The following is a 25,645-nucleotide window of genomic DNA, read 5'->3' as shown; positions in this document are numbered from 1 at the left end:
GTCTCATTTAGCTCGTAAAACTCACGAGTGGGGTATTTATTGATGTATTTTATATCGTAGAACAAAACGAACAAAAATATTTTCAGCTTTTGTTACAGACCACGGACCTTATTTCAGGCATCTAACTAAAAACCCATTGACTTCCAGACGAGGGAACCGGAACTGCTAAACTGCTAACTTATTTCCGGGTTTTAGGACTCCTTCCCGTAGCACTCTATTGTCCCCGGGACGACAGGACAACGTGACGATACCTGCGGTATTGTAGAAAAATGAGTACCGTCACATTTTCGGAGTTTTGGCATCAACTTAGTACCGAAGTTTCGGTTCTTGTGACATCCCTTTGTGAAATAACTTTTTACATTGGTGGAACACTTTTTATTTTGCTCAATCTCTTTTGTAGCGCTCTGAAATGGGAGAACCATGCCCCAAAAATAAAGACCCAACATATTCCCAGAGTGAAATGCTGAAATATGAAAATGTGTCAACGTCCAAGCTGTTTTTGAGTGCATGTTGTCGTGGTTCCTCCTCATGCAGTTGCTGGTTGTGGTTGTTGAGACTTTGCGGTTCGTCATGAATACATTCTATTATTAGTTCTTCTCTCTCGACGTGTAGGAGCTCTCCAACCGGGAAAACTCTAGACAAATAAAACTAATTGTTTTTCCACAGACATGTTCATATATCTTTTATAAAATAAATCTTATATTTCCAAGTATACAATAATAAAATGATGCACTCTGCAGAAAAAAAGGTAACAGGAAACTCCATATATACACACAGTATACTATTTTGGCAGACAAGAACATGGACAAGTTCAGTATTGTAAACAGCTCTTTACTCTCATTCATGACTTTTTGTGTCCACTTCTTTACTTCTTTCGCTCCCTCTGTTCTGTTACATTCATAACTCCAAAAAAATTGTGCTTTAAGAAATCTCTTACAATAATCCAAGGGCTCTTTTTCTTTTTTTTGTTTCCTCGGGTAACACCCCGGTCCACTGAGTAGTAGTGCACTGTCTCTGAACAGTAGGTCAATGTCTTATATGGTCACGTGGCTGGTAGTTCACTCGGCTCCCCCAGCTTACCCAGGAAATGAGACACAGGGTCAGAGGAATGAAGGGAGGGCTACAAACTAATGCAGTAGGACTGTAGATGAAGACGTTTAGGAGTTTTATACTGTGGAAAGTTAGGATTTATATCTGGCACTTTGATAATCATCGGCATTTCTACGTTATCCCTTTCAACATTTTCCACAAATGTTATGTTTTTGCTGGATGTCGAGGTTTGGCATTTATATTAAGTGTGCTTTAATGGCTAGGCAGCATCAAATGTGTGGCAAATGTTATATACTTTTTCAGCTTTCAGTACAACTCACTACACATTTTAAGACTGTTTTTTTCATTATGTCATTTTCCAAACCGGTCTCAACTTTCTGTGAACTGAACTTAGGGAAGGGTTTTTTGTCCTGGAGTAGTTGTGGCATTTTATTGATGATTACAGGCAGAAGTCTGAGAGGTTACAGCTGTGTTTGGGATACAGGAATGTACACGATGGAATGTGGAAAAACACTGGTGTGGTCAGAGCGATGATGCCAAGAGAGTGGTAAAGCAGAGGGAGCAAGAGCTTTGGGTTTTGAGCTCAGGAGGCAGGAACAGAGTAGAGGTCTGAATGTGGGTGCCAAGAGGGCACCAGAGCAGGATTGTGGGTCTTTAGTTGACCTCATCAGTGAGCTCGTCTTCCGCAGTGGCCTTCTCAGGAATGGCCTCGAGGCTGCGTCTGCTCCTGGATTCGGAGCCGGAGGAGCCACCCGTTGGTCCGCCTTTAGACAGGTTACAGGTGAGCGCAACATAGTGGATCTGCTTGAGGTTCTCCTGGACTTCACTCCTGGCGTGCTTCAGTAGGTCTGCCTGACCCTGAAGGGGTAATCATAGATCACAGAGTTAAAACATACTTTTTCCAGGTGCGTCCCTCGGAAACATTTTGTGCGGCCCCTGTCATAAGGATAAAATGACATAAGATTGTTTTAATGACATGCTATACTACGATCTTTTTTAAATTTGTTCTCTTTTTACTTTTTTTAAGACACTTTACTATGACTTTTTTTTTTCTTTTTTCGACACACTATTATGACTTAAGTTTTTCGATGTACTATATGATGACTTTTTTGACATACTATACTATATATTTTTTTCCACGTATTATACAATGACTTAATTTTTTTGACATATGATACTAGGATTTTTTTTGACATACTATATGGACTTTTTTTTTTTAAATTTGACATACTATACTTTGACCTTTTTTTATTTTTTCGACACATTCGACTTTTTTTCTGACATACTATACCATGATTTTTTTTTTTATTTTTAACAACTTAAATTTATTTTTTAATAACATACTATGCTATGACTTTTCTTTCAACATAAATATGCTTTGAATCCTTTTTTTCTAATACTAAACACTAGACATACACACACAATGTACAAACTATTTTTGTATGACTCATTTGCAGAGACTGAAGAAAGTTCATCTGTCTCCTCAGATTCTGATGAACATCTGCCACTGTGGCATCGAGCGCATCCTCACAACCTCATTGAAGTATCGTAAGGGACGGTGGAGAAAACTGAACAATGCATCACTAATTCTACACTTCCTGCAATCCAGGCTGGGAGGCGCTACAGGACTCTCCGTTTCCAGGACCAGTCCTATTTATTCCATATCGTATTCTGTATGTACTCCGTACATTACGCTGCACTTAACTGCTTTTTGAACTTCTGGCTGGATAATCTGCATTTTGTTGTCTTATTACCTGTACTCTGTACAATGACAATAAAGTTGAATGAATCTAAAAAATGTATTTAGAAAAACAAATTACAAAAAACACAAGTTTGTTCAAAAAATTAAGTCATTATAGTAGGTCGAAAAATGTTTTAAAAAAAGTAATGGTATAGGATGTTAAAAAATAAATAATCAATGTATGTCGAATTTTTTTGAATTTTTTTTTAAAGTCATAGTATAGTACGTCTAAAAAAAAAAGTCATAGTATAGTATGTGAAAAAAAAAAAAGTCATAGTATGTCGCAAAAATAAAAAAAAAAGCCATAATATAGTTTGTCTAAGAAAGTCATTAGTATGTCGAAAAAAAGTCAGTTTAGTATTTAGAAAAAATTGGAAAGTCATCATACAGTACATCGGAGACAAAAAATCTGGTCATAGTATGTCGAAAAATAAAAGTAATAGTATGTTAAAAACAAATGAAAAAGTAAGTTTAGTATGTTGAAAAGAGTCAGTCAATTATATTATGTCGAATAATTTTTTTAAAAGTCATAGTATAGTATGGCCAAAAATATATAGTATGTCATAGTAATCATAGTATAGTATGCTGGGAAAAAAATCATAATGTAGTATGTCGAAATAAAAAAAAAAAAGTCATAGTATAGTATGGCCAAAAATAAAAATATTCATATTAGTGTTGAAAAATTGTAAAAATCATAACATAGTATGTTGAAAAAAAAGTCCTATGTCTAAAAAAAATTATATAGTATGTCCAAAAATTAAAAAAAAGTCATAGTATAACATGTAAAAAATAAAAAAAATCATAGCATAGTATGCTGAAAAAAAAGTCATAGGATAGTCTGTCGAAAAAAAATCATAGTATAATATGTCAAAAAATGTAAAAAGTCATAGTATAGTATGTGGAAAAAAAAGTCATGTTATAATACGATATAAAAAAGGTATAGTAGGTCACAGCTATATATGTCTGAATGACAAGAATCGTCATTTTGATAGCTAGATGAAGCCAGCAGTGTTGTGTTGGAAACTTGTTGTACTGAGTTCAAAAATGTGTTGGATAGTAGACATTTTTTTAAGCTTCAAGACCTTCAGTCAATAACTTGATGTACTTTAATGATCATCAAAAATCTCAAGTCTGTTTAAGTAGTACGCCTGCCAACAATAAGATCCATATAATCAAAGCCCCAGATTAAACATGGACAGAAAATGCAGCACAAACAATGAATCACACACACACTTTGCCTGACTCAACTTAATCGCCTGGAGACAAAGTATAAATTATAGCTGAGCTACTCATGTGGTAATCTTAATTAACACGTGCAAATACCACAAATAAATATGCAGAGGGTCATCAGGTTCATCAATAAATACCCCTAGTGTTGGCAGTGAAGGTTGAAATAAAAGGTGTGGTGGTGGTTAACTAGGGTCACATCTCAGATGTGTTCAGCGATTCAAATAAGTCTACTACTATGCCCGTTGATGGCTGTTCCCGCTAACTGGAGAAAACAGTTGACTAAGAATGTCAGAATCATCTTCCTGCATAACTTCCTAGCTACATTTATGAAAAATATCGTCGAAAAATGGCACCAAGCATATGTGAGATTGACACAGCTGCACAAGCTGTTGTAAGACAACTTAAAGAAATAACTCTTAAATTGACATTTCTTTAAATCAATGTGAAAGCTTTTAACTGCTAGCAAACAATACCGTCACTTCCATGTTGGCTGAATAATGTCGGTGGGACCAATATGTCCCTCACTGTTGATTGGTTAAGGCAAAACCTTCTCCTCTCAACGAGGAATCGGCCAACATGTATACAATGTCAGACTGAATGAATGAAGCAAAATCAAACTATTTATACAACCCTCAGTCATTCTGGTTTGTTTTCAAGCCCCTGTGTGCGTGCGCTTGGAAACCAGTCTATTGCCTGGTTTTAATAGGAGCCGTCATATAACTGGAATAACGCTGTTAAGATTCCTATAGCAGCTACTGGAAATGTTCATGAGGAAAAACTGCCCGAGGCCACCGACCCTGACCTTTGACCTAGACTGATCACAGTGCGCGTGTGTGTGTGTGTTGCGGACATATGAGAAGTAACACATTTCAAATTACAGTGTGCAATGAGGCAACTGCATGCTACTCAAACATAAAAATACAGAAAACAGTTTATTACATGTTGGAGTAACACAGTAGTCACCAGTGGTGGAGGAAGTATTCAAATCCTTTACTGAGTAGGAGTGATAGTACTCATACCACAATGTAAAGTAAAAGTGTTGCATTGAAAATGTTAAGTAGAAGTATGTAAGTATAAACGGGAAAATGTAAAAGTAAAGTATTACATGTAAAAGGTACTCAATACAGAAAACGGCCCTTGTGACTGCTATTATATCATAATAGTATTATTACTCATGCATAATGTAAAAGCAGGATTTAACCCTTGCAGCTGGTTGAGGAGGAGCTCATTTTGAACATTTTCGTATTGGATTGCATCTAATGATTATTTTCTTTATAGATTCCTCTTCTGATTACTTTCTCCAAAAAATCGATTAATTATTTTGTTGATTAATTTGTTTACAATGTTTGTTTTGTCAAACCAACAGTACAAATCTTAAAATGATTAAAATACTTAAAAAGGAAAAGCAGCAAATTCTCACATGTGTGAAGCTGGAACCATGACATGTTTTTGCATGAAAAATGACAATTATCAAAATAGCTGCCAATTAATTTTCTGTCAACCGACTAATTTATTAATTGATTAATCATGTCAGCTGGATACTGATGGTTAGTAATTTATAACATCTTCATTTGTGAAATTAACTAAAGCTGTCAGATAATTGTAATGAAAGTATTAAGTACGATTTATCCCTTCTGAAATGTACTGGAGTAGAAGTAGAAAGAGGCTTGAAAAGAAAAGACTATGAAGTACCTCAAACTTGTGCTTAAGTATGTGAGTACATCTACTTAGGTTAATTCCACCACTGGTAGATACTAGTGTTCTGCCTGTTGTGAATGAATATCTCACCTTCAGTATGGTGATGTTCCACGTAAAGCTCTCCACCGCCTTGTTCAGCTTCCGGCCCTTCAACCCCTCCTTCACTGCAAAGTCACGGAGGTTCTCGTGAAATTCCATCGCTGCAAGAGGAAGGCAGATGAGAAGGAGTGTCGAGTCAGTCTTTATGGTTGGAATTCATGGTGGTTTTGTGAAACAGAAGAGCAGCTGTGAGGTGACTGAAGTCTAGGAGATATGACTGGGTGCTAGGCCTGTTGTCACAGCGAGGAAACACATTAGAGCAAAAGGCACTGGCATGTACTGTCAACATTTCACAGTCTCCTCCTGCAGCAGAAGGGTTGAGTGTGTGGAAGTTCTGGCTGTGGAGGAGGATTCCTCTCTCATTACTGTACGTCTGCAGTGTGATAATGGATCGCAGTAGCTGCTGTTGCGGTTGTACTGCATGTCTGGTTTGAAAAAGAGTAGGTGCGAATTTCTGAACATATTAAAGAGAGAACCTGAGGATTGGATGTAAGACGTGAAGAAGTGAAACGGTACAAGCACCTGCCATCAATATGTTAATATAAGGGCTGTCGAAGTTAACGCGATAACGCAAATTTGTTTTAACGCCACTAATTTCTTTAATGCAATCAGTCTTTCGGAGGTGGTACCACGCTCAGTTTTAAAGCTAGAGGGAAGATACTGGTATCATATGAAACCATGTCAGAGTATCTCGACAAGAAGGAGGGTAAATAATGCTCCAAACTCAAGATATCTGAATGAAAATGTTATGGGTGTGGGTACCCACGAGTCTCCCCTTCACAGACATGTCCACTTTATGATAATCACATGCAGTTTGGGGCAAGTCATAGTCACGTCAGCACACTGACACACTGACAGCTGTTGTTGCCTAGTAGGTTTGAGTTTGCCATGTTGTGATTTCAGCATTTTTTAATGCTAAATGCAGTACCTGTGAGGGTTTCTGGACAATATTTGTCATTGTTTTGTGTTGTTAATTGATTTCCAATAATATAATATACTGTATATATATACACTAATAAGATAAATCTCCCTTTAAGGTATATTTTGAACAGATAAAAATGTGTGATTAATTTGCGATTACTCACAATTAACTATGAACAATTATGCAATTAATCCCAATTAAGTATTTTAATCCATTGACAGCCCTTGTATATAATTAATATTGTAATATCTCTCACCATTCTGTGGATAGCAGAGTGATTTGAAAAAAAAAGGTGGAGGAAGTGTAACATTGATTTCAATTCAGCAAGTGAAAGTTATTTGATAGCTAACAAAAGGAAGATACATCCTGTTTCTCTCGGGTCTCCTATTTGTTTTAGCAATCCACACAGTGCTGCTATTCATTCTCACTGTGTTGTCCCTGTCAGCCAGGAACAGTTTGCTGAGCAACACCTTGCTTCACAATCTGAAATCTATTTCCCAGAGTGAAATGTTGGTAAGTGGAGGGGTAAAGCACGGAAGCACATCCCAGCGAGGTGTTGATGGGATGTCAAGGGACAGGAGTAGGCAGAAACTTGTGAATTGGTAAAAAGAAAAAAGAAAAAAAAGAGAGAAAGCAAAAAGGCAATATAACTCAAAGGCAGAGAAAAAAACAAAAAGCAGAGTTGAAGGAAGCAGTGAGGCAGGATGAGAAGGAAAATAAAGAGCCCCGGAAACAGAGAGAAAGCCAGAGGAGAGATGCAGCGTAGGCAGACAGACATGACGTTCTCTCACTGTGGATTAGCATCAAGGCACCGAACAGAGGAGGGATTTGTCTCCTGAGGAGCTTTCCCACCTCCTCTCTTCCTCTCCCCCTTTGCATGACTGAGTCTGAGTAAGGACATGTTTAATGTCGAGTTGGCTTTACAGTGCAGCCCTGACACCGCAGCAACAGGCAACCGCAGCCTGTGAGGTAAATAAACCAAAAGGGAGATGGAGCAGAGTTCCCACTACGCACAACAGCCCATCAAATGCGTAAGACACTTCTGCACTGGAAATTCCTTGTTGAGAATGCACACATTTCTGCTTGAAGCGCTGATATCAGCTAGAGTCGGCCCTGGCCCCTGTTGGTGCTGTTGCCATGGAAACGTGGCGTGCACACGAGAGAGAGACCCCCTTCGTGTGAAATCGCCATAAGATATGTGGGGTTGGGCTGTTCTAGAGCCTCTCAGCTGAGGAGACAAGTCTGTCACCAGAGCTCAGGCGTGAATATAACCTCCAACAACTGACAGAATTTACTCATCTTTGAACCTGACATCTCAACGCTGCTCCTAAATCACACATGCACTTTTTTTCTCCCCCATTTCCTGTGTTCTAACCAACATTGTACAATTATTTCTCTCTTCAATTTCAGATCGCTGTTCTGTAACTAGTGAACTGCTGCTGCTGTGCACGTGAACCGTGCTGAAGAAGGTGCACAGCTTGCTCCATCTCTTGCACAAGCACGCATGCACGCACGCACGCACGGTACACACACAGTAAACTCACACTGGAGGTTGCCTAGCAACATTTCACGGAGTCTGGCAGCAGGCAAGAAAGGGGGAAGCTCTTCTCAGCAAGGCATTTCAGACTCTGATCTCTGTGAGGTAATGCTGCAAAGCGACAACTGTACAAAAAAGGGCTGATGCTCACGCGTCTCACAGCATTAAACTACAGTATGGAGTGGCAGCTCAGAGGAGAATGACCTGAATTATTAATTTGACTGCCAATTGATAAATTCTTTCAATAAGAGATGCTTGTATCTAAATCATATAATATCATAGAATGCCACTTTATCAGACGGAGAATACTTCAGAAGAGCTGTAAACCATGATTGATTAATACAAATGACAAATGCATCTTAATTATTTTCATGACCAATTAATCTGCTGGTTGTTTTCTCGATTAATTAATTATTTAGTCTATAAAATGAAAAAAATGAAAAATAAAAAAAGAGAAAAAAAAAACTCATCACAGTGTTCATAATGATGTCTTCAGATCAAATCATTATAGGGAATAATCAAGGCCTATTGAAGGAGGCTGGGACACGGCCGGACACAGGTCTTGGTGTATAACACATGCGCAGTGTAACTGGAGCTGCGGTCGTGCGTTGCGATTGGCTCAATTTCGTCAAGTGCAGACCAGATTTTACTGCGCATGTGTTGTACCCCAAAGATATGACGTGTTAATGAAGCGTGACCCATCCTCCTTCAATAGGCCTTGGGAATAATGGGACATAATCACTGAACATTTTGAATCAACCATATACACGTATGAGTACAAAGATTAAATATAGTACATACATAGCTATATGACACTTCTCATACATATCTGTGGTCCTTAGCTTTAACTAGAGGTGTTCCGATACCATTTTTTCCACACTGTTGTTGGTTGCTATCGTCAAGTGACAAACTACCTGCAATCAGTTCTTCTTCGCTGCTCTAAAACAGTTGTTACCAGTGGCAACCATGATACATCCAGGGCGACAGCACAGTGAAGGCTACTGTTTTGGAGCGGCGAAGATGAATTGATTTCCGGTTGAACAAGTTGATTTTTTTTCTGGGTTATTAAATTATGGTATCGGATCGGTGCATAGACTGGCGTACTCGCCGATACGCAATCGTGAATTTTGGGCAGTATCGGACGCATTTTCAATACTGGTATCGGTACAACTCTAACTTTAACCCGTTATATTTTAGACGTAGTGTATATTTGTACCTTACCTTTTACCGGTTCACAATTTGTATGATCCCTACTGTTAACCTGTTGACATGTTTGGCATTGTATCAGGGATGCAACTAATGGGTTATTTTAATTGTCAATTTTCATTGATTAATTGTTTGGTCTATAAAATGTCCGAAAATGGTGGTTCATTGTCCACAACTCAATATATTCAGTTTACTGTCATAGAGGAATAAAGAAACCAGAGAATACCGGTATTCACATTTAAGAAGCTGGCATCAGAGAATTTTGACTTTTTTTCTTAAAAAAATACTCAAACTGATTGATTATCAAAATAGTTGCAGATAAATGTAATAGTTGACAACTGATCAATTCATCTTTGCAGCTCTACATTGTATATATTTTGGATTTCCATCTTACCTTTAACCTGTTTATCTTTATGAGCCTTACTGTTGACTGTTTCCGTTTTGGCAGTGTGTATATTTTGAATTTGCACCTTACCGTTAACCTGTATATTTTTATGGCACTAAACATGAACCTGTTTAAATTTCTGGAATTGTGCACATTTGATTTGTGCACCTTTTTGCTAATCTTTTATTGTTTATATTTTGTTTTTATTTTTACTCTTTCCTACTTTGTACTGCAACTGCTGAACAACCATTTCCCTCAGGATAAATAAAGTTCTAACTTCTCATACCTCTCTTATCTTCATTTACTATCACATATGGCACAGAAAAAGCCTCATATTTGACAAACTGGAACCAGCAAATATTTGGCACCTTCGGTTGAAAACTAACTGAAAAAATAATTGATTATCGAATTTCTTTCCAAACGGTCTCAGCTCTGATGTTAACTACAATGCGTGGCACCATCCAGGTGGAGATGTAGCGCCAATTGTTTCACAAAACAGGACGTTCAATTCACATTAAAAGGGTATTTTAACATATCCAACACAAACATTGGCACTTTGCTTTGTATTCTGCAAAAATGTCACTGCAGCGCCACACCATAATGTTGCACTTGGCATTTAAGAACATCTTCTGTACTGATCTTGTTAGTCTGCAGCAGGTTCAGCCATCCATCTGCCCTGAATGCTAATTGGAACCTGAGTGAGTGTCGGACGAGGGAAGTGACATCCGTGTTTGCAAACACCTGACTGTTCTCTGACACTGCCTTTGTGTGGCTTGTTTTTTTTTCTGAGGGGGAAAGTGGGGCCCTGTCTGAGCTGATGTGATGGATTATTCACAACTTTAATAGCTGTTGCTGCTGGAACGTTCCGCTTGCTGTAAAGGGGGAATTGGGTTTGCACTGACACAGTTTCTACACGACACACACACACACACACACACACACACACACACACACACACACACACACACACACACACACACACACACACACACACACACACACACACACACACACACACACACAACTGGGATAACATTATGTCAGTTTAGGATGGAAAATAAATCAATGTTCAAGTTCATCAGTTTGCCATCTGTTGTGTCCTACTTTGCAATTGTTGGCTGTTGATTTTTCTGCAGCTGATTTTAGATAATCATATATAATAGTGCTTTGAGACCAAAAGCCCCGCAAAGCTTCTGTGGAAGCTTTTGAAAAAAAGGAAAAAAAAGGTTTGGCCTGCTTGAGCATGTCACTGCTGTGTTAGTCATTTGACTGTTGTTTAATAAAAAAAGAATGATTCACTGACAAGGCATTTATCAATCAGGGCTAGGACTCACTGTGCAGCACAAAGGATAGTAACAACAGAGGCCTGTTGTGTTTCCAAATGCACAACTCATCCGTCCTCAAACAGGACTGTTAAAGGAACAGTGTGTAACAATTCGGGGCACGTATTATGTAGCAGTAATGGAATATAATATTCATAACTATGTTTTATTAGTGTATAATCACCTGAAACTAAGAGTTATTGTGTTTTTGTTAGCTTAGAATGAGCCCTTCATATCTGCATAGGGAGCTGCTCCTCTTCACAGAGTCCACCATGTTCCTCCGCTATGTTTCTACAGAAGCCCAGAATGGACAAACCAAACACTGGCTAGAGAGAGCCTTTCGCATTTTTATATTACCTGAAGGCCACAGTATTTCTCCGACACACTTGTGAAATTGCGGTAACGTGAGCCATAGAGTGCAAAACCATGGTACCACCAGCCGCCGTCAGACTTCCGTTGCTCCTAAAGTAGTGTTATTATGGTAAGGATGGCCTTTGAGCGAGGCGAACAGCGTTACCACGGTTTTGCACTTGGCGGCTCCCGTTACCGCAGTCTTGGAAAGGGAGGAGTGAGTGGAGGGGTATTGAGTTGGTTGCAATCTGCAACCACACCACAAGATGTCACCAAATCCTACACACTGTCCCTTTAAGATGAGTAAGTAATGACATAGAAAAAGATCCAATAATGTCTGGCAGACCTCTCCTTCAGGCTTAAAAGGTATAATATGTAACAGTTGTCGGTTGCTGTTTTTAAGCACACCGCATTCAGAGTTGGCCCCTCCTCTACAGCTCAACGAGCCAAGAGGGGGAGAGAGAGCAGCGTTGGTTGAGCAAGCTATAGAGTGACTGGACAGAGAGAGAGAGAGGCGTTCGTGAGAACAAAGCAGCAAATCTGAGAAATAAAATCTTATTTTCAGATTGTATCCCGGCGGTTACGTTCTAAAACACACAACTAACTCCGCAAAACTCTGCATAATCCTGCGAGAAGGTGCCGAGTTGCCGGATTTCGAATAAATACAGGCTTCCTGTCTGCTGGCTGTGGCTCAGCACTGCTCTCGTCAAGCTACAGACACACACCGATCATTGCTGCACTCACAGCACAGAGAGGAGCAGGGGGATCACTGGAACACATGCACATAACACAACCCGTTCTCATCCGTGAAATATGGCCACCTTGTACTTGTGAGTCGGTATCAGAAGCTGAGGGGCGTGGCGAAGCGCTGGCATTTGACCACCTGAACGGGCTGCACACCCTGCTCGCTGTTGTTGGCTGGGGATTACACCATCACGTGGGGCATAAAGGCTGTTTACAAATGCCCAGAAGCGTCCCAAGTAAAGCAACGTAGGGAGAAACAAGAAAATACAGGCAGAGGGCAGGTTCTCTCTGCAGAAACAGACACCGCCACACATTTCTAGCGGGGCATAAGTGATGATTGAAAGGGATTACCTTTTTGTATTAGTCTACAGATCGTTTTTTAATTAATTCTTACTCATTATATCTTTAAATACTTTGATTTATTTCAAAAGAATGACTTATATAAGTCCCATGGGAGACTCGGGCAGCACAACAGTTGACAATGCACACTTGCGCATGTGCTCCATGAATCAAACATATTAATGTGCAACACATTTGCACATAGTACATATTGAAAATAATTCCATACTGCAGTTCTGTAAACTGCGGGCAAACATCCGATCTTTAAAACTGAATAAGGAAAATGCCGGCAAAGGCTGTACAGATCCCAGAACAGGGTCATTACTGTATGACTAAAGAACGCAGATACAACTCACTCATTTCATACATTAGCCATTTTAAAATTGCACATGCTCCAGCCGAATCTGAACCAAAGAGACAACGGTCAAAATAAAAAATCCCAGCTGCAAAGATGTGAGCAGAGGCTTCGGGGGGGATCTTTCTGATGCTAGTAAGCTCAACATCACAGCATCTGAAGCCACTGGCTGGTAATTGTTAAGGGCTGGAAGGTGGTCGAACTGAAAACACCAAAGAAAAAGAACAGCATGAAGCCTTTGATCATCGCATTGGTTTAAAGAGACAGTCCTCCTCCTCTCTGATGTGCCAAGACAATAGAAATTGAATATTTTATAAGTCCATCCATCTGGAAACCAATAAAGCTGAGCCGTGGTAATGATGGTCCGTCTCTCTACCATCCTTCCACTCTCACTTGGCTCTTCCAGCAGGCTTATTCAGTGATAAATTAGCCTTCTATGCTACTTAGATGGAATTCATGGCCAGACAGTGCTGCATTTATATAAAGCACATTAAAGCAGTAGTGGGTAGAAATGGAGCAAATATGATTCAAAAAAAGTTATTTTTATAAAACATGTGCCTCTGTGTCCTCCGGTGCTCCTGATGGTATCTGCAAGATTTCACAGACCGGAGGAAAACAACCAATCAGAGTCGAGCTGGAGTCTGCCGTCCAGCTGCCATCCATGCCAGCTGTCAATCACTCACAAACTCCGATCAAACGGTTAAACTAGGCAGCGCTGATCAAATATGAATCAATATTCTGTTACTGTAATGCCTATTTCTCGCCTCAAATATTACCAGAAACATCTTATAATGTACTGTTTAGCTGTAAAATGAGAAATTTTGTAACCCAGCAGCCATGTTGAGGAAATACCAAGCACCGCCCACCAGCCAGAGCACAACCAATAGTAACGCTCAATAGGAACGTTCTCTCTGAAATGACCTGTGATTGGTCAAAGTCTCCCATCCCGGGCTACATTTTTTAAAGCCTGAAAACAGAGCCATGAGGAGGTGCAGAAGTCTAGTTTTCTCTCAGAACACTTGAATTACAATATGCTGAAATGTCATTATGGACATTTTTGCCCAATGATGCCAGAAACATTCTGCCTACTGCAGGTTTAATGTCAAAATTGAATTTCTTCTCATGAACAGGTTTTACCTATTCGGCTGCATGGACTGCAACAATTAAACAAGAATTGTCACAGAATAAAGACTGACCTCTGAAAACAACAGGAGCACAGATAAAACACAGCAGAGGAAGAGAGCCGTCCATCCTTTGACAGCATCCTATGCCAATGTTTTCCCTCTTGAGACTCTGTCTGTGTGCATATTCTTAAATCCAGCAGAGCCTAAACTGATGAGCTGCCAATCCAACTTTGCTTCCCAGAAAAGCTGACTGGAGTTGCTTTACCCCTGGACACATTAATGCCGACCTTACTTTAAAAGACCTTTCAAGCGATTTCACTGTCGCAGACATATTTCCAATTAATAAAATCACAAGAGTTTTGCTAGAGTTGCAGCGCACGTCCGTGATCTCGATCGTTTAGTGTAAGGTGGTCATAAAACTCAGTCCAAGCTGTCTGTCGTCTTGACGTTCTGATAAAATCAAACAAGTTTAATATCGTAAGTTCAATGATGCGAACATTGTCAATAACCAATAGGTGCGCTTTCTCCAGCACCAAACAGAAAGCAGCAAATGGGGTAGAAAGTAAACATGGAGAAACTGGTGGAGTTGTGGAATGAACAAGAGAGCCTCTTTGACGTGTCCTCCCATTTGTACCACGATGGAGTGGAGAAGGAAAAAAGCTGCAGCTCTCCAAATCTCCAGTGAATATGCCATGTGCTATAGCTAGCTAACTAACCAATGTCCCAAGGCCTATTGAAAGAGACTGGGTCATGCTTCATCAATGCATCATATCTTTGGTGTGCAACACACGCTCAGTAAAATCTGGTCTGCACTCTCCGAAATTGAGCCAATCGTAAATTGTTTTCAGATGTGGGAAGGTGTCAGACTTCAGTCTTTTAAAAGTCTTCCAGTGTATGGTAGGCTTAAGTCATTCTGTTGCAATAGGCTAGAAAGTCAGGACTGCATAAACACATTAAAAACAGATAGGAGCGTCTGGTGGAGAAGAACTATAGGTGTACCGCCATCTGTTAGCTTTGATGTTTTCCAGTTCACTCACCTCTCTGAACCCTAAACCAAACCTTGTAATTAAAATACAGCACAGAGGCTGTTGCTGGTGTGAATTAAACACCTCTGTCTGAAACACAGCTTTTCAAAGGGATGCGGTGACGGGATCACATACTTGAACATGATTCAAATGGTAATTCCACTTATGCAAATAAGCAAAGTATAATCAGTTCAATCAAATTTCACATTGAGTGATCTGCGTTGTGTGGCTTCAGAGAGATGGCGGGGCCATTGGGCAAGCTGTCTAATGGTGTCAGAAAACAGCTTTTTATAGTTGTTCTCCTTTGACCATCTCTTACCTGCTTTTTGGGTGAGTAAAATCCTCTCATGCAGCCCCTCGGAGTTCTCCAGCAGAGTCTTGCTGGTCTGGATCACCTGAGAGGAGACAAAAAACATATTGCTTATATTTGCCTGTATTTTTCCACATCAGAAAAAAAAAACTGGCATCCCACAATAAAGCAGGGAGCCGACTCCGTCTGGTGGCCGGGTGTTTCAATCCAGGGAGGGCTCAGAAAAACAAGCTGTTATTACAGGCACGTCGGTGGGCGTGGTCGCTGAATTGCATTTTTGAAAGCCAAAATTAGAGGGAAGGAGACACAAGCAATTAGGGTTAATTAAAAGTTGCATGTTTTTTTTACCCCCGTCAAACAGGAATACTGTTTCGTCTTCCAGAGATATAAATGTCAGTCCCGGTACTTGGTTTTAAAAGAATCTCTGTAAAAGGAAAGGCAGATAATCAAGGTCATATGATTATGAAGAGAGTATAACAAACATGCGAGTCATTTTGAAGTAGACCACTGCCGTGTTATCTGTGAAATTGCAGCTGTGAAAGATGCAACGTTTAGCTCCTGCGGTGTTATGCTCAGCCTTAATTGAGTGCACAAACTCTGCTGACCTGCAGACTGTTACAAGTCTCATGGTGGCCATTATGCCAGACTCAAACACTTTGGGAATCTATTTAAATATTAAATGCCAACAACCCACCCGCCCCACACCACCCTTAAAAAAAACCTTTGGCTTCCTTACACAAGCACAACAGCACATTGGTGTTTCCCAAGGTTAATGATGCATATGTAGCCTGTCACAGATAGAGGTAAATAAGCACTGAGTGAACAGGGTGCCTGACAGACCATCTGGATCTTTCTCTTTGATTAGCTTAGCAATAGCTCGATTGTTTCATCTGACGGAGATGATATATGTACCCAAATGTTGCTCTGCTTTTGATTTCAATTTGTGCCCGTTGGGCACTGGGGCCTTTGTGTATGCAGGATTGCTGTAATCTACTCGTACATTTGCTTGTACACTCCCTTAACTGTCTTGAGTGCACAGCGAGGTCGTGTCACAAAGCCAGTCTGCCCTGCTCTGCTGCCAAGACGGAAAGGAAGGAAAGAAAAACACCATTTTATAAAGGCTCAGTGTAACAAAGCCCCGCTGAAAAAAAGAGCAGTGACCAACATCACACCCCTGAGATCGATCTTTGGAGCATGCCAGCTCTGTGGCCAGCCAGCGAGGGAAGAGAGCGGGTGGGGGAGGAAATGCAGGGGGGTGTCAGGAAGAGAATGGAGGGAACATGGGCAAGATGAAAACATATTTTAGAAATACAAGTAAACTCATATTACTCCCATAGACGGTTTTATTAAAAAGGTGCAGTCTAGTGATATATTTCTCTTATTGTCAAATCCCATGAAAAGACCAAAACCAACAGTGAATTGAGTATTGCCTGTGCATCCAAAGCCTGATATAGCTTATTCCTCATTGACATAGAGCTCCATTGTTGTCCAAAAAACTATTAAAAACATATAAATGAGCCACACTGTTGCACTTGGTGACATGTTCCTTCATTACTAAGAACATGAGCAGTGTGGTTTATTTTAAGTCAATCCCACATACTATTCTGCTGCTGGAAATACTCACAAGAGCATCAAACACATGCACCAGTTATTCCTGTTTGAAAAATGCACAGTGCACAGCTGCTTTAAGAGATTACGAAGCCTTTTTAAAAAAGTGAAATTATATATTTGTGACCTATTTTTTTAAGATTCATGTGATTAGTGGGAACTATTCGGCTTGAGTGCCACAGAGAGGGTCAAGAATTCAGAAAGTATTGAGAGTCAGGTTAACACAATGGTTGGTTTTGATCTTTTCATTAGATTTGTTGACAGTAAGAAACCTATAGAATAACACCCCACTCGTCCTTTAAGAGCAACGAAGACAGAGTTAGTTTAGCTTAGAGAATATCAAGTGAATGTACAGTGGAAGTTGCAGTCTGTGCAGAAATAAATGCTGCAGCTCCTCAATATTTAACAGTGGACAATCCAGCAAGTAAAAAGGCAATATGTACAGTATGTAAGGCTTCTGTTTCGAGGGTAGGCACTTGTGTTGCCAATTTCAACACCAGCAATCTTTACATTATAACATTTGAGACGCATCACGCGAAAGAGCACGACAATTTCAGTAAGGCAATGGGAGAAAAAAAAAGGACGAACCGCGGCAGTAAATGTTGGAAACCGTTTTCCAACAACGAGATAAATTCCACAAAGATAGCCCAAAAGCGACAAAGATATTATATTTATCACGCTGGTATCAGATCGGTACTTGCTATCAGCCAATTCTACAAGTTCGGGTATCGGAATCGGTTTCGGAAGGGAAAAAAATGGTACCGGAACATCTCTAGCTCATTGTTGTGCCTCCAGTTTTGAGGATGTAGCTCCCCCTCCTGGGCCTTTTTATTTCTCGTTTATTTTGACATGCACTTTGACCCGGAACAGGAAGTCGGACATTTTAGTATAGAATGCAGCCACATTTTCGCGAATTGGTCTCAATAACCATCTGCTGTAATCCTTCCTTTTGTTTATGCCTTCAAAAGCATCGTCTGTAAGTATAAGTTTAGCACAGACCATAGAACAGTATCTTGATTGTATTTTTGTGAAGTATATTTTATAAAACCTTATTTTGATACTTGCTAGTTTAACCACATGTCATTGTCATTTATTGTTCTATATTGACTACTATCATTACGTACAGTATCATACAGTTAGAGAAGCTATGTGAAGTTTATAGTGTAACGAATAATTTGATTATGCATTTGCTGATTGTACTCTTTGTTTATGTCTTCAGTTTCACTCCTTTTCATACTGTATATGAGGATGCCGCCCAATAAAGTACCAGGAGCTTGGACGCTATATCCTGACTCACGTATTCATTTGAATGGAGTTTGGCTTACTGCTGAATTGTGTACCTACGCACACACACAAGGAGAGCAGGACACTCATTTTAAGGTCTAAAAACACAATTCTTATTTTCAGGTGATTATACACTAAAGAAAACATATTTATATATATATTATATCACATTTCTGCCAATAGATCCCCCCAAATGTTACACACTGGTCCTTTAATACTGGAGTCCCACTGAATAGTTATGTGATCTGATACAATTTGTTTTTGTGCTATAATTTTTCTTGTAGTTAGTTCATATAATTACCTCTTCCATTACATTATCACAATTGTGATAGAGAATTAGTGAGGGCATGGCAAAGTGAGGGATTTTCTAAAGACAAATATACCCATGCAGTCTTTTGTTGAGGTATAATTACATAGAGTCCACCCCTGATATCTTGTACTGTACAGTACTAGGGACAGATAACAGTTTTAAAAACCCATGTAGTGAATCACCATGTTACGCTGAAAGCAGTCATGACTAAGTGATTGTGGCTGTTTTGTGTCACTCCGCAGCTGCAGTTGCGGCACTTAGAGCTGTCGCACACGCTGTGATTACTTCCCTGATGGGAGAAGAAATTACCGTCTTGGTGGCAGAGACGGCATCTCAAATGTATTTAAAGGCACGTTCTAAGGTAAGTGGGTGGACTGCCCCATTTGCACACTAAAGACCACCTCTTGTAAGTGCTACGTTTAGTTCTATTACTATTATTATCCACAAAGACACAAATGCTCATTTATTTTTAAGTTGATGTTAGCTTGGCAATGCCATTATGCACGCAACTAGTAAAAAACTAAAGGGGAATACATTCGAAACAAAACAGACTGTGAATGAAAAATATTGGAGATACGCAGATGAATAATTATACATAGAAATAATATTTATGATACTCATATACACTCAAGTTCCATAGGAAAAAAAAATAATTGGCTTACTGTTGGACAAACCAATGACCAACATATGGGCTTTGTATTCCCCTTGGTTAAGTGTTCCAAACTCATCTCTATTAACAGGCTGTGCCCTAGGTTCATCTGTTGTGAACACAAACTGAAATCAGAGCGTTATCTAAGAGCACACGCTGGCATCATGCTCAGTCTCTGCACTTTTTTCCTCAGCGCACAAATGGGCAGAGATTGAGACCCAGATTCTATTTTTGCCAATTAGGAAGCGAAAGCCTGGTTAGTCCCAGCGGTGGATTTTGACAGTGTCTTGACTTTTTAAATTGTACTGTTCCATACATTATTTACTACTCTTTAAGTCTGGCTCTCCTCTTTTTATTGATGCCTCTGTATTTGTCAGCTCCTCTTCAGCTGTGCACCTTCCTGCTCTCCGTCTCCTCTGGCACTCTGCTGACGATCAAGGCCTGCAGCTTTCACACCACTTAAGCCCTTGCTCTTAATTTATTCGATTTTGGTCCCCGAACACCCGTCATTTTCTCCTTTCTTCCCTCCAACTCAATTTTCCTGGCGTTCTTTCCATCAGGTCCAATTAACTATCCCTCTACTCCCCGAGTCTGAATCCAGCAGAGAGGTCACCTTAATCCGTCTGAGTCTTTTCAGCATCATCCCCCCTTTTCAGATGTTCATCTGAGTCCCAAGGGATGAGGTGTGCCATAAAAACAACACAGCTGGATGCAGATAACACTTAATTCTATCTCCATGCGTCGTTTCCATAACAAGTTGAATTACATGTGAAATTTCTATCAGGTCTTTGCGAGTGTCACACAGGTGTGCACATCTCATCTTTGTGTGAAGTGCCACTCAAATTGTCAGAGAGCATATTACAAACGTATTACAAAATATTCAATATGATGCTACCAACACCATGTGTGCCTTCTCCAATATGTGTGTGCTCCCACTCAATGCACACTGCAAATGTGTGACACCAAGAACAGCTGTGCTCAGACACTGATGCTAAACACTGAATCCCATTTTACAGGGTTAAATAAATATGCTGGGGGCATAATGCTACAGCCGAAGGCTGGAGATAAATCTGATAAAATATACTCTAATTACTGGATGCAAAATTATTTAAAGTAGTTCACTTGTTGCTCTACTCTGCCAGTGGATTTTTGCAGGGGATTTCTGCTTCGTGCCTGAAATAAAAAATGTGTTGAGAATCAATTTTAGAGAACAGGATGTGTTCAGGGTAACGGCGTTCTCTGGGAATAGCCTCAATGGCATGTTGCATAACTGAACATTGATTTTATTACTTAACAGAGCTCCAGCCACGTTACCTCACCATCTCTGTATGCCCCCATTAAGTCCAGTAAAGCCAATGTATTGATTTGATTGGAGTTGAAGCTTGTTTGCTTGGTAGGGTCTTCTCTTTTTTCCTTTAATGGATGGATGCATAAATAGATACATAAATAGAGAGATACAAAGATAGCACCACTGCCAAATCCCCCTCAAACTACATTTAATATAGAGAACCGAGAGGATGGACAAGAAAGAAAAAACACATAATCCTGTCTGATGATTTGTTTCTCTTTGATTTTCTTGTATTCTTTGAGGTTTGCATAACTGAATGTAAAATCCCCCCTTTTATATTTTATCCACAGAGATCAGTAATTTGTGTCTCTTCTTTTTAATTATGGTAATTTATTTGATCCATCTGCTTATATCACATGTACGTCCAGGTGTTATTATTGTGCAAATAAATTGAAGAACTCTTTCAGACTACTACTCACCATGTCGTAGGTGGTGACGACTTTCTTGAGGACCTCTGGAAGCAGGCCTTGGGGCTCCAGGTTAGGGTACTGGTCAGCGAGGTTGAACAACAGAAGGGGGGTGGTGTCGGGTCCAGTCAGTCGAGGGGATAGGGCCAAGATGCACTGCTTCAGGTTAGCCACTGCTGAAAGGCCGCACAGCTCTTTAAATGGCACAATGGCATTCTGCAGAGGGAGTGGGAGAGAAATTACAGCTGGGCTTGCATGCAGTTATACTGGTTTATAATGGCATGCCAAGTAAAACACATGTCTAATGACATAACCACTAGTAAAAGACTCTGGTAAATCTGGCATTGATCTGCATCAAATACATGACCACAAACCCACAGAGAGGTCAGAGGAAGTGGCTGGAAGCTCACTCTTTACCTGTGAGAACTTTCATTTTGGCACTTGTTAGCTACTCATAAACACTCAATCCTTTTGGACTGACACCAGTATCACACGGAAATGGAACAAACACACACACACACACACACACAAATCCTTCCTGTGAGACTCCAAATTTAAACCCTACATAAACAACCGGAGGGACAAACTGTGACAGGACGGCCAAGATGTGTTATAGTCTCAAGGCCAGTGGCTTGTTATCGCACAATGACGGCAATATAAACAGGGCTACCAAAAATAAATCCTAACAATGCCTGAAGAAACACAACAAGGGACCGACCACAGAGCGTTGTGACACTCCAGTACAGCCTTCACTGAGACTTCAAATGAGGATTGAAGACCACAAATATGACATCAATGTGATCATGAAAAGAAGAGAAAGTTACACTGTCTTCATGATCCCTGTGGTGGCAAAGCTTGCTCAATATCAGACAAGAAAAAAAGGTTTGGTATGGCACTGGATTTGTTTAGATTGGGAGCCATTAAAATAAGCAAGTGCTTTGGTTAAAACACGTTAACAGCCTGCAAAAGGCCATGATCATCATCGGCTGTAGCTGCAGTGATTTTAACATCATAAAAAACATCTACAATCTCATCACATTGTTTCTCAACTTTCTCCCGAAATTTGTTTTGACTATTGCGCAAGACATAAGGATTAGATCAAATCTGATTCAGTTATGCCTGGTGGTTTTGTGTTTCTCTTTACGGAGTGGGAGCCTTTTTTTAGATGCTCAAGTAGTCTTTGTAGTAAATGTGGTTATAATCTATACTTGACTTGGGGGTTACATTTTCTTCAGTTTACCCTTCCACAGAAAAACATTCCCATGGTGGAAAAGGGAAGAAAAAGTCTGGATGATGTTGTTGGCTCAGTAGTACACACATCAGAGGATACTAATGAACAGAATAAGCATTTAATGAGTGATTTAAATGTCTTACGTGCATGTTTTCTCTGAGATCTGTTGCCTCCCTCAGTGGCAGCATGGCTGTTTTGAAGACATCATCCGCGGCCTTGATCGATAGCACTCTCATGCTGGCATACTCTCTGCTCTTCTTGCCCTTTCGTACAGACAGTCCCCTTTTGTGTGGTTTGCCGCCTCCTCTTCGATTAGTTATGGCCACATGAACAAACAACCAGGTATGTGGCAGAACCTCCCCTGTCAGAGACTGTAGCGGTACATGGCGAAAACCTGGCTGGAGACACTCAAAGGGGATGGTGTATTGGCCGATAAATTCATCGCCAATGTAGTCGTCATCCAGCACCACAAAGCGCACCATTGCAAGCTCTGGGAGATTGATCTGAAACTCAAAGCTCTCATCGAACAGAGGGTTGTCCCCATTCTGGTTGACCGTTTTAGTCCTTTGTTCAGCGCAGTCAGCAGGAATGCCATGTATTTCCACGTACACATAGGGGTCCACTACGTCTCCTTTGGCACCTGAGCCTTTGGGTTTAGGGAAGTTTTGTCCACTGATGATCTTGATGTGTAAGAGCTGTGGAGAAACACCAGGCACTGAATCTTTAGTGTTGGCACTAAAATATGAAACGTGCTCCCTCATGATCGCTGGACGCAGCACATAGCCACAGTTCCCATTCTGACGGAACCAGCCAATGTTTAAATCCATCATCAGGCCAGGAGTCTGGTAGTTCATTGCCACAATCTGGCAACCACACTTCCAGAAATCTTGTGGATTCATGTTGCTGGAGTCAATCCGCATGGGGCTAGGGTAAACCCGCGCAAGGTACTTCTTGTTGTAGTTAACAAAGTCACCTGGGAAGTCACTCGCGCAGCGACCGGCAAAGACCTCATTGAAAGAGCAAAGCTCCCATTGCTTCTGGCTCTGGAAAGATGTTGGGAAGTCCTTGAACTCTACAGACTTACACAAGGTCACCAGATCAGAGAGGTCCTTCGAGAGCTGGAATTTTTTGGGTGCGATGGTCTGTTGTTCCGCTGACTCGATGCTCATCCTTTGAGACATTTCTGCCCCTTCGTCCTCATCTGTCACCTCACCTTCTGAAGCAGTGCAGTTCGTGCTCAGTTTCTTACCCTTCAGTAGGATCTTTCCCTTCAGTTCTAAGGGAGAGGGGAGGTAGCAGTCCTCAGGTTTTGGAGGATCCATGTGGATCTTGTCTCCAAGGATCTTCTTTAGGTGCTGATACATGACTCTCTGCTGCTTTAAGGAGCAGTGGTTTTCTAAACACAGTAGCAGTGGAAACTCAGAAGCCACAAAGGCATACTTGTTGACAACGTCAATGACGCTGCGAAAAACTATCTGTGATGTCATTGTGTGCCCAGTGTAAATAACAGGTTCGTTATCAGGCCCATCCCAAACGTCCAGCTCTACACTGCGGCAGCCCATCTTGAGGGCACGGATATACCCCGTCACATCAGAGGGACCTCTGAACTGATCTTCTATCAGATATGTGTTGTGGGATGCATTGATGTAATAGTGGGACAAGGGCTGGTTCATGTCTTGGCATGCTGTTTTTTGTTCAGGGTCAAATATATGGCACTCTGGTGACATAAGATAGTTGGTGAACCCATCAAGAGAAAGCCAACCCTGGAGCTGGCCCTCTTTAGATGGTTCATATTTCTGAATGACCTCTAAGCTGGTGTCTTCACTGACCTGTGCCATACCCTGCTCTGCCTCCAGAAATATCATTAAGTCCTTGGTATCCAGAAATTCTTTGTTACTGGAGAACTGAACAAAGAGAAAATAAATTTCTGGTCTTGTGCAAAGATCATGAAAGACCTCAATGAACTCATCTTTTGTCACATCAGAACCTACTTTGTCCTTAGCTTTGTGGATCTCCTTGAACTTCAGTTCTATTTTCACATTTTTAAGTCCCGGGTTCAACTTCTTGACTAGCTGCACAGCAGCACATATCGTTATTTGTTTGCTGTTGTTACCGTCTGCTTCATCAAAAAGTTCACCCAGCCAAGATGAGCGCATGTTGTTCTGGCTGGTTTCTATCATATTCAAGGTATGTTTCCCGTAGGAGATCAGGTACCTCAGCCCTGTTATCCAAATGTTGGCTACATCTGCAGTGTTTGCCACCAAGTCCAGGGACTCATAGTTCTCCCCAAAGATGATTGAGAAGGCACAGTCCTCTGATATCTGATCATAGGTTCCATTAGTTCTAAAAGTGTCTGTATTTTTCCCTGTCCGCACTTCCTTGATGGATTTTACATCAATTTTGGCCTTTTCTGATTCCTTCTTCGAGGGCTCCCATCTCAAAGACTGCATGTCGGCATCAAGGAGAAAGTAGCGGTGGTAGATGCGGGAATTGGATCGCACTTTCTTCAGCTCAGAGCCATCCACCATTGCACTGATGCAGTCGCTAGCACTGCTAATTTTCTTCTCTGTGGGCATGCTGCTGAATGACACAGTCTTCTTTCTTTCTTTACGCTGTCTTGAGGCATCCTGCAGAGAAACAGAACACAAATAAAAACCCTTCTGTTAATACTGAATGATAAAGTAAAAAAAAAAAACATTGAGGGAAAACCTTGAAACCTCATTTTATGTTTCAACTTAAAGGAATATAATGCATAATCTGTTCAGCTGTATAGAAGCGTGGTTTTCTTGCTTCCTGAAAAGAAAACAGTTTGAAGATAGAAGGGTTTTTCCCATCAGTGCTTTGCTCCTCATCATTAGCTAACCAAAGAGTAAATGTTGATGCTAATGATGCTCATTTTTAAAACATTTTTTGATACTTTAACCTCCCTTTCCAAGACTTCAAAGACCTTTTCCACGTCAGGATTAAATATCCTGCCTTCAAGTTTTCAACATAAAGACAAAGTACATCTCTCCCTTACATAACATTACAACAGAAAACAACATGCTGTCTGCTCTGATATACCGTTTGCATGTTATGTCCTTCCTTCCTGGTCTCCCTTTGTTACCTCTGAACATTTTCTGAGCAGAATCACAACAGCAACTTTGTTGGGTGACTTAAGGTACCTGTCACTGTACATTATGGAGATACAACAGGAATTCTCCCTCAGGAGAATATCGCCCACACAAATCCAGTCATCTAGAGCAGCCACATTTCTGACATTTCCAATGAACCCTGCTCCATCGCTGCAGCTGGTTCCTTCAGCAGAAAACATCATTTTATAATTTGGATTAGTCAAACTCATTTCACAAATCTAAAACCAGCCAAACCC

General features: G+C 40.5%; 1 protein-coding gene across 2 annotated transcripts in view; it reads right to left on the bottom strand.

Moving 5' to 3' along the window:
* Nucleotides 1-360: 360 nt before the first annotated feature.
* The window catches only part of plcl2 (phospholipase C like 2), a 49,433-nt gene continuing 24,148 nt past the window's right edge, over nt 361-25,645 (bottom strand). For both annotated transcript variants that reach the window (XM_074652823.1, XM_074652824.1), the window contains 5 exons: nt 22,419-24,902; nt 21,057-21,260; nt 15,448-15,523; nt 5,810-5,919; nt 361-1,908 (listed from right to left, as the gene is read on the bottom strand). In XM_074652823.1, the coding sequence (XP_074508924.1) occupies nt 1,705-1,908; nt 5,810-5,919; nt 15,448-15,523; nt 21,057-21,260; nt 22,419-24,902 (3,078 nt within the window). In that variant the 3' untranslated portion in view covers nt 361-1,704. The remainder of the gene's footprint in view (nt 1,909-5,809; nt 5,920-15,447; nt 15,524-21,056; nt 21,261-22,418; nt 24,903-25,645) is intronic.

Source organism: Sebastes fasciatus, chromosome 12, assembly GCF_043250625.1.
Source record: "Sebastes fasciatus isolate fSebFas1 chromosome 12, fSebFas1.pri, whole genome shotgun sequence".
NCBI classification, from domain to species: Eukaryota; Metazoa; Chordata; class Actinopteri; order Perciformes; family Sebastidae; genus Sebastes; species Sebastes fasciatus.
The sequence above is the reverse complement of the archived record's forward strand: the minus strand, read 5'-3'. Positions and strand labels throughout refer to the sequence as shown.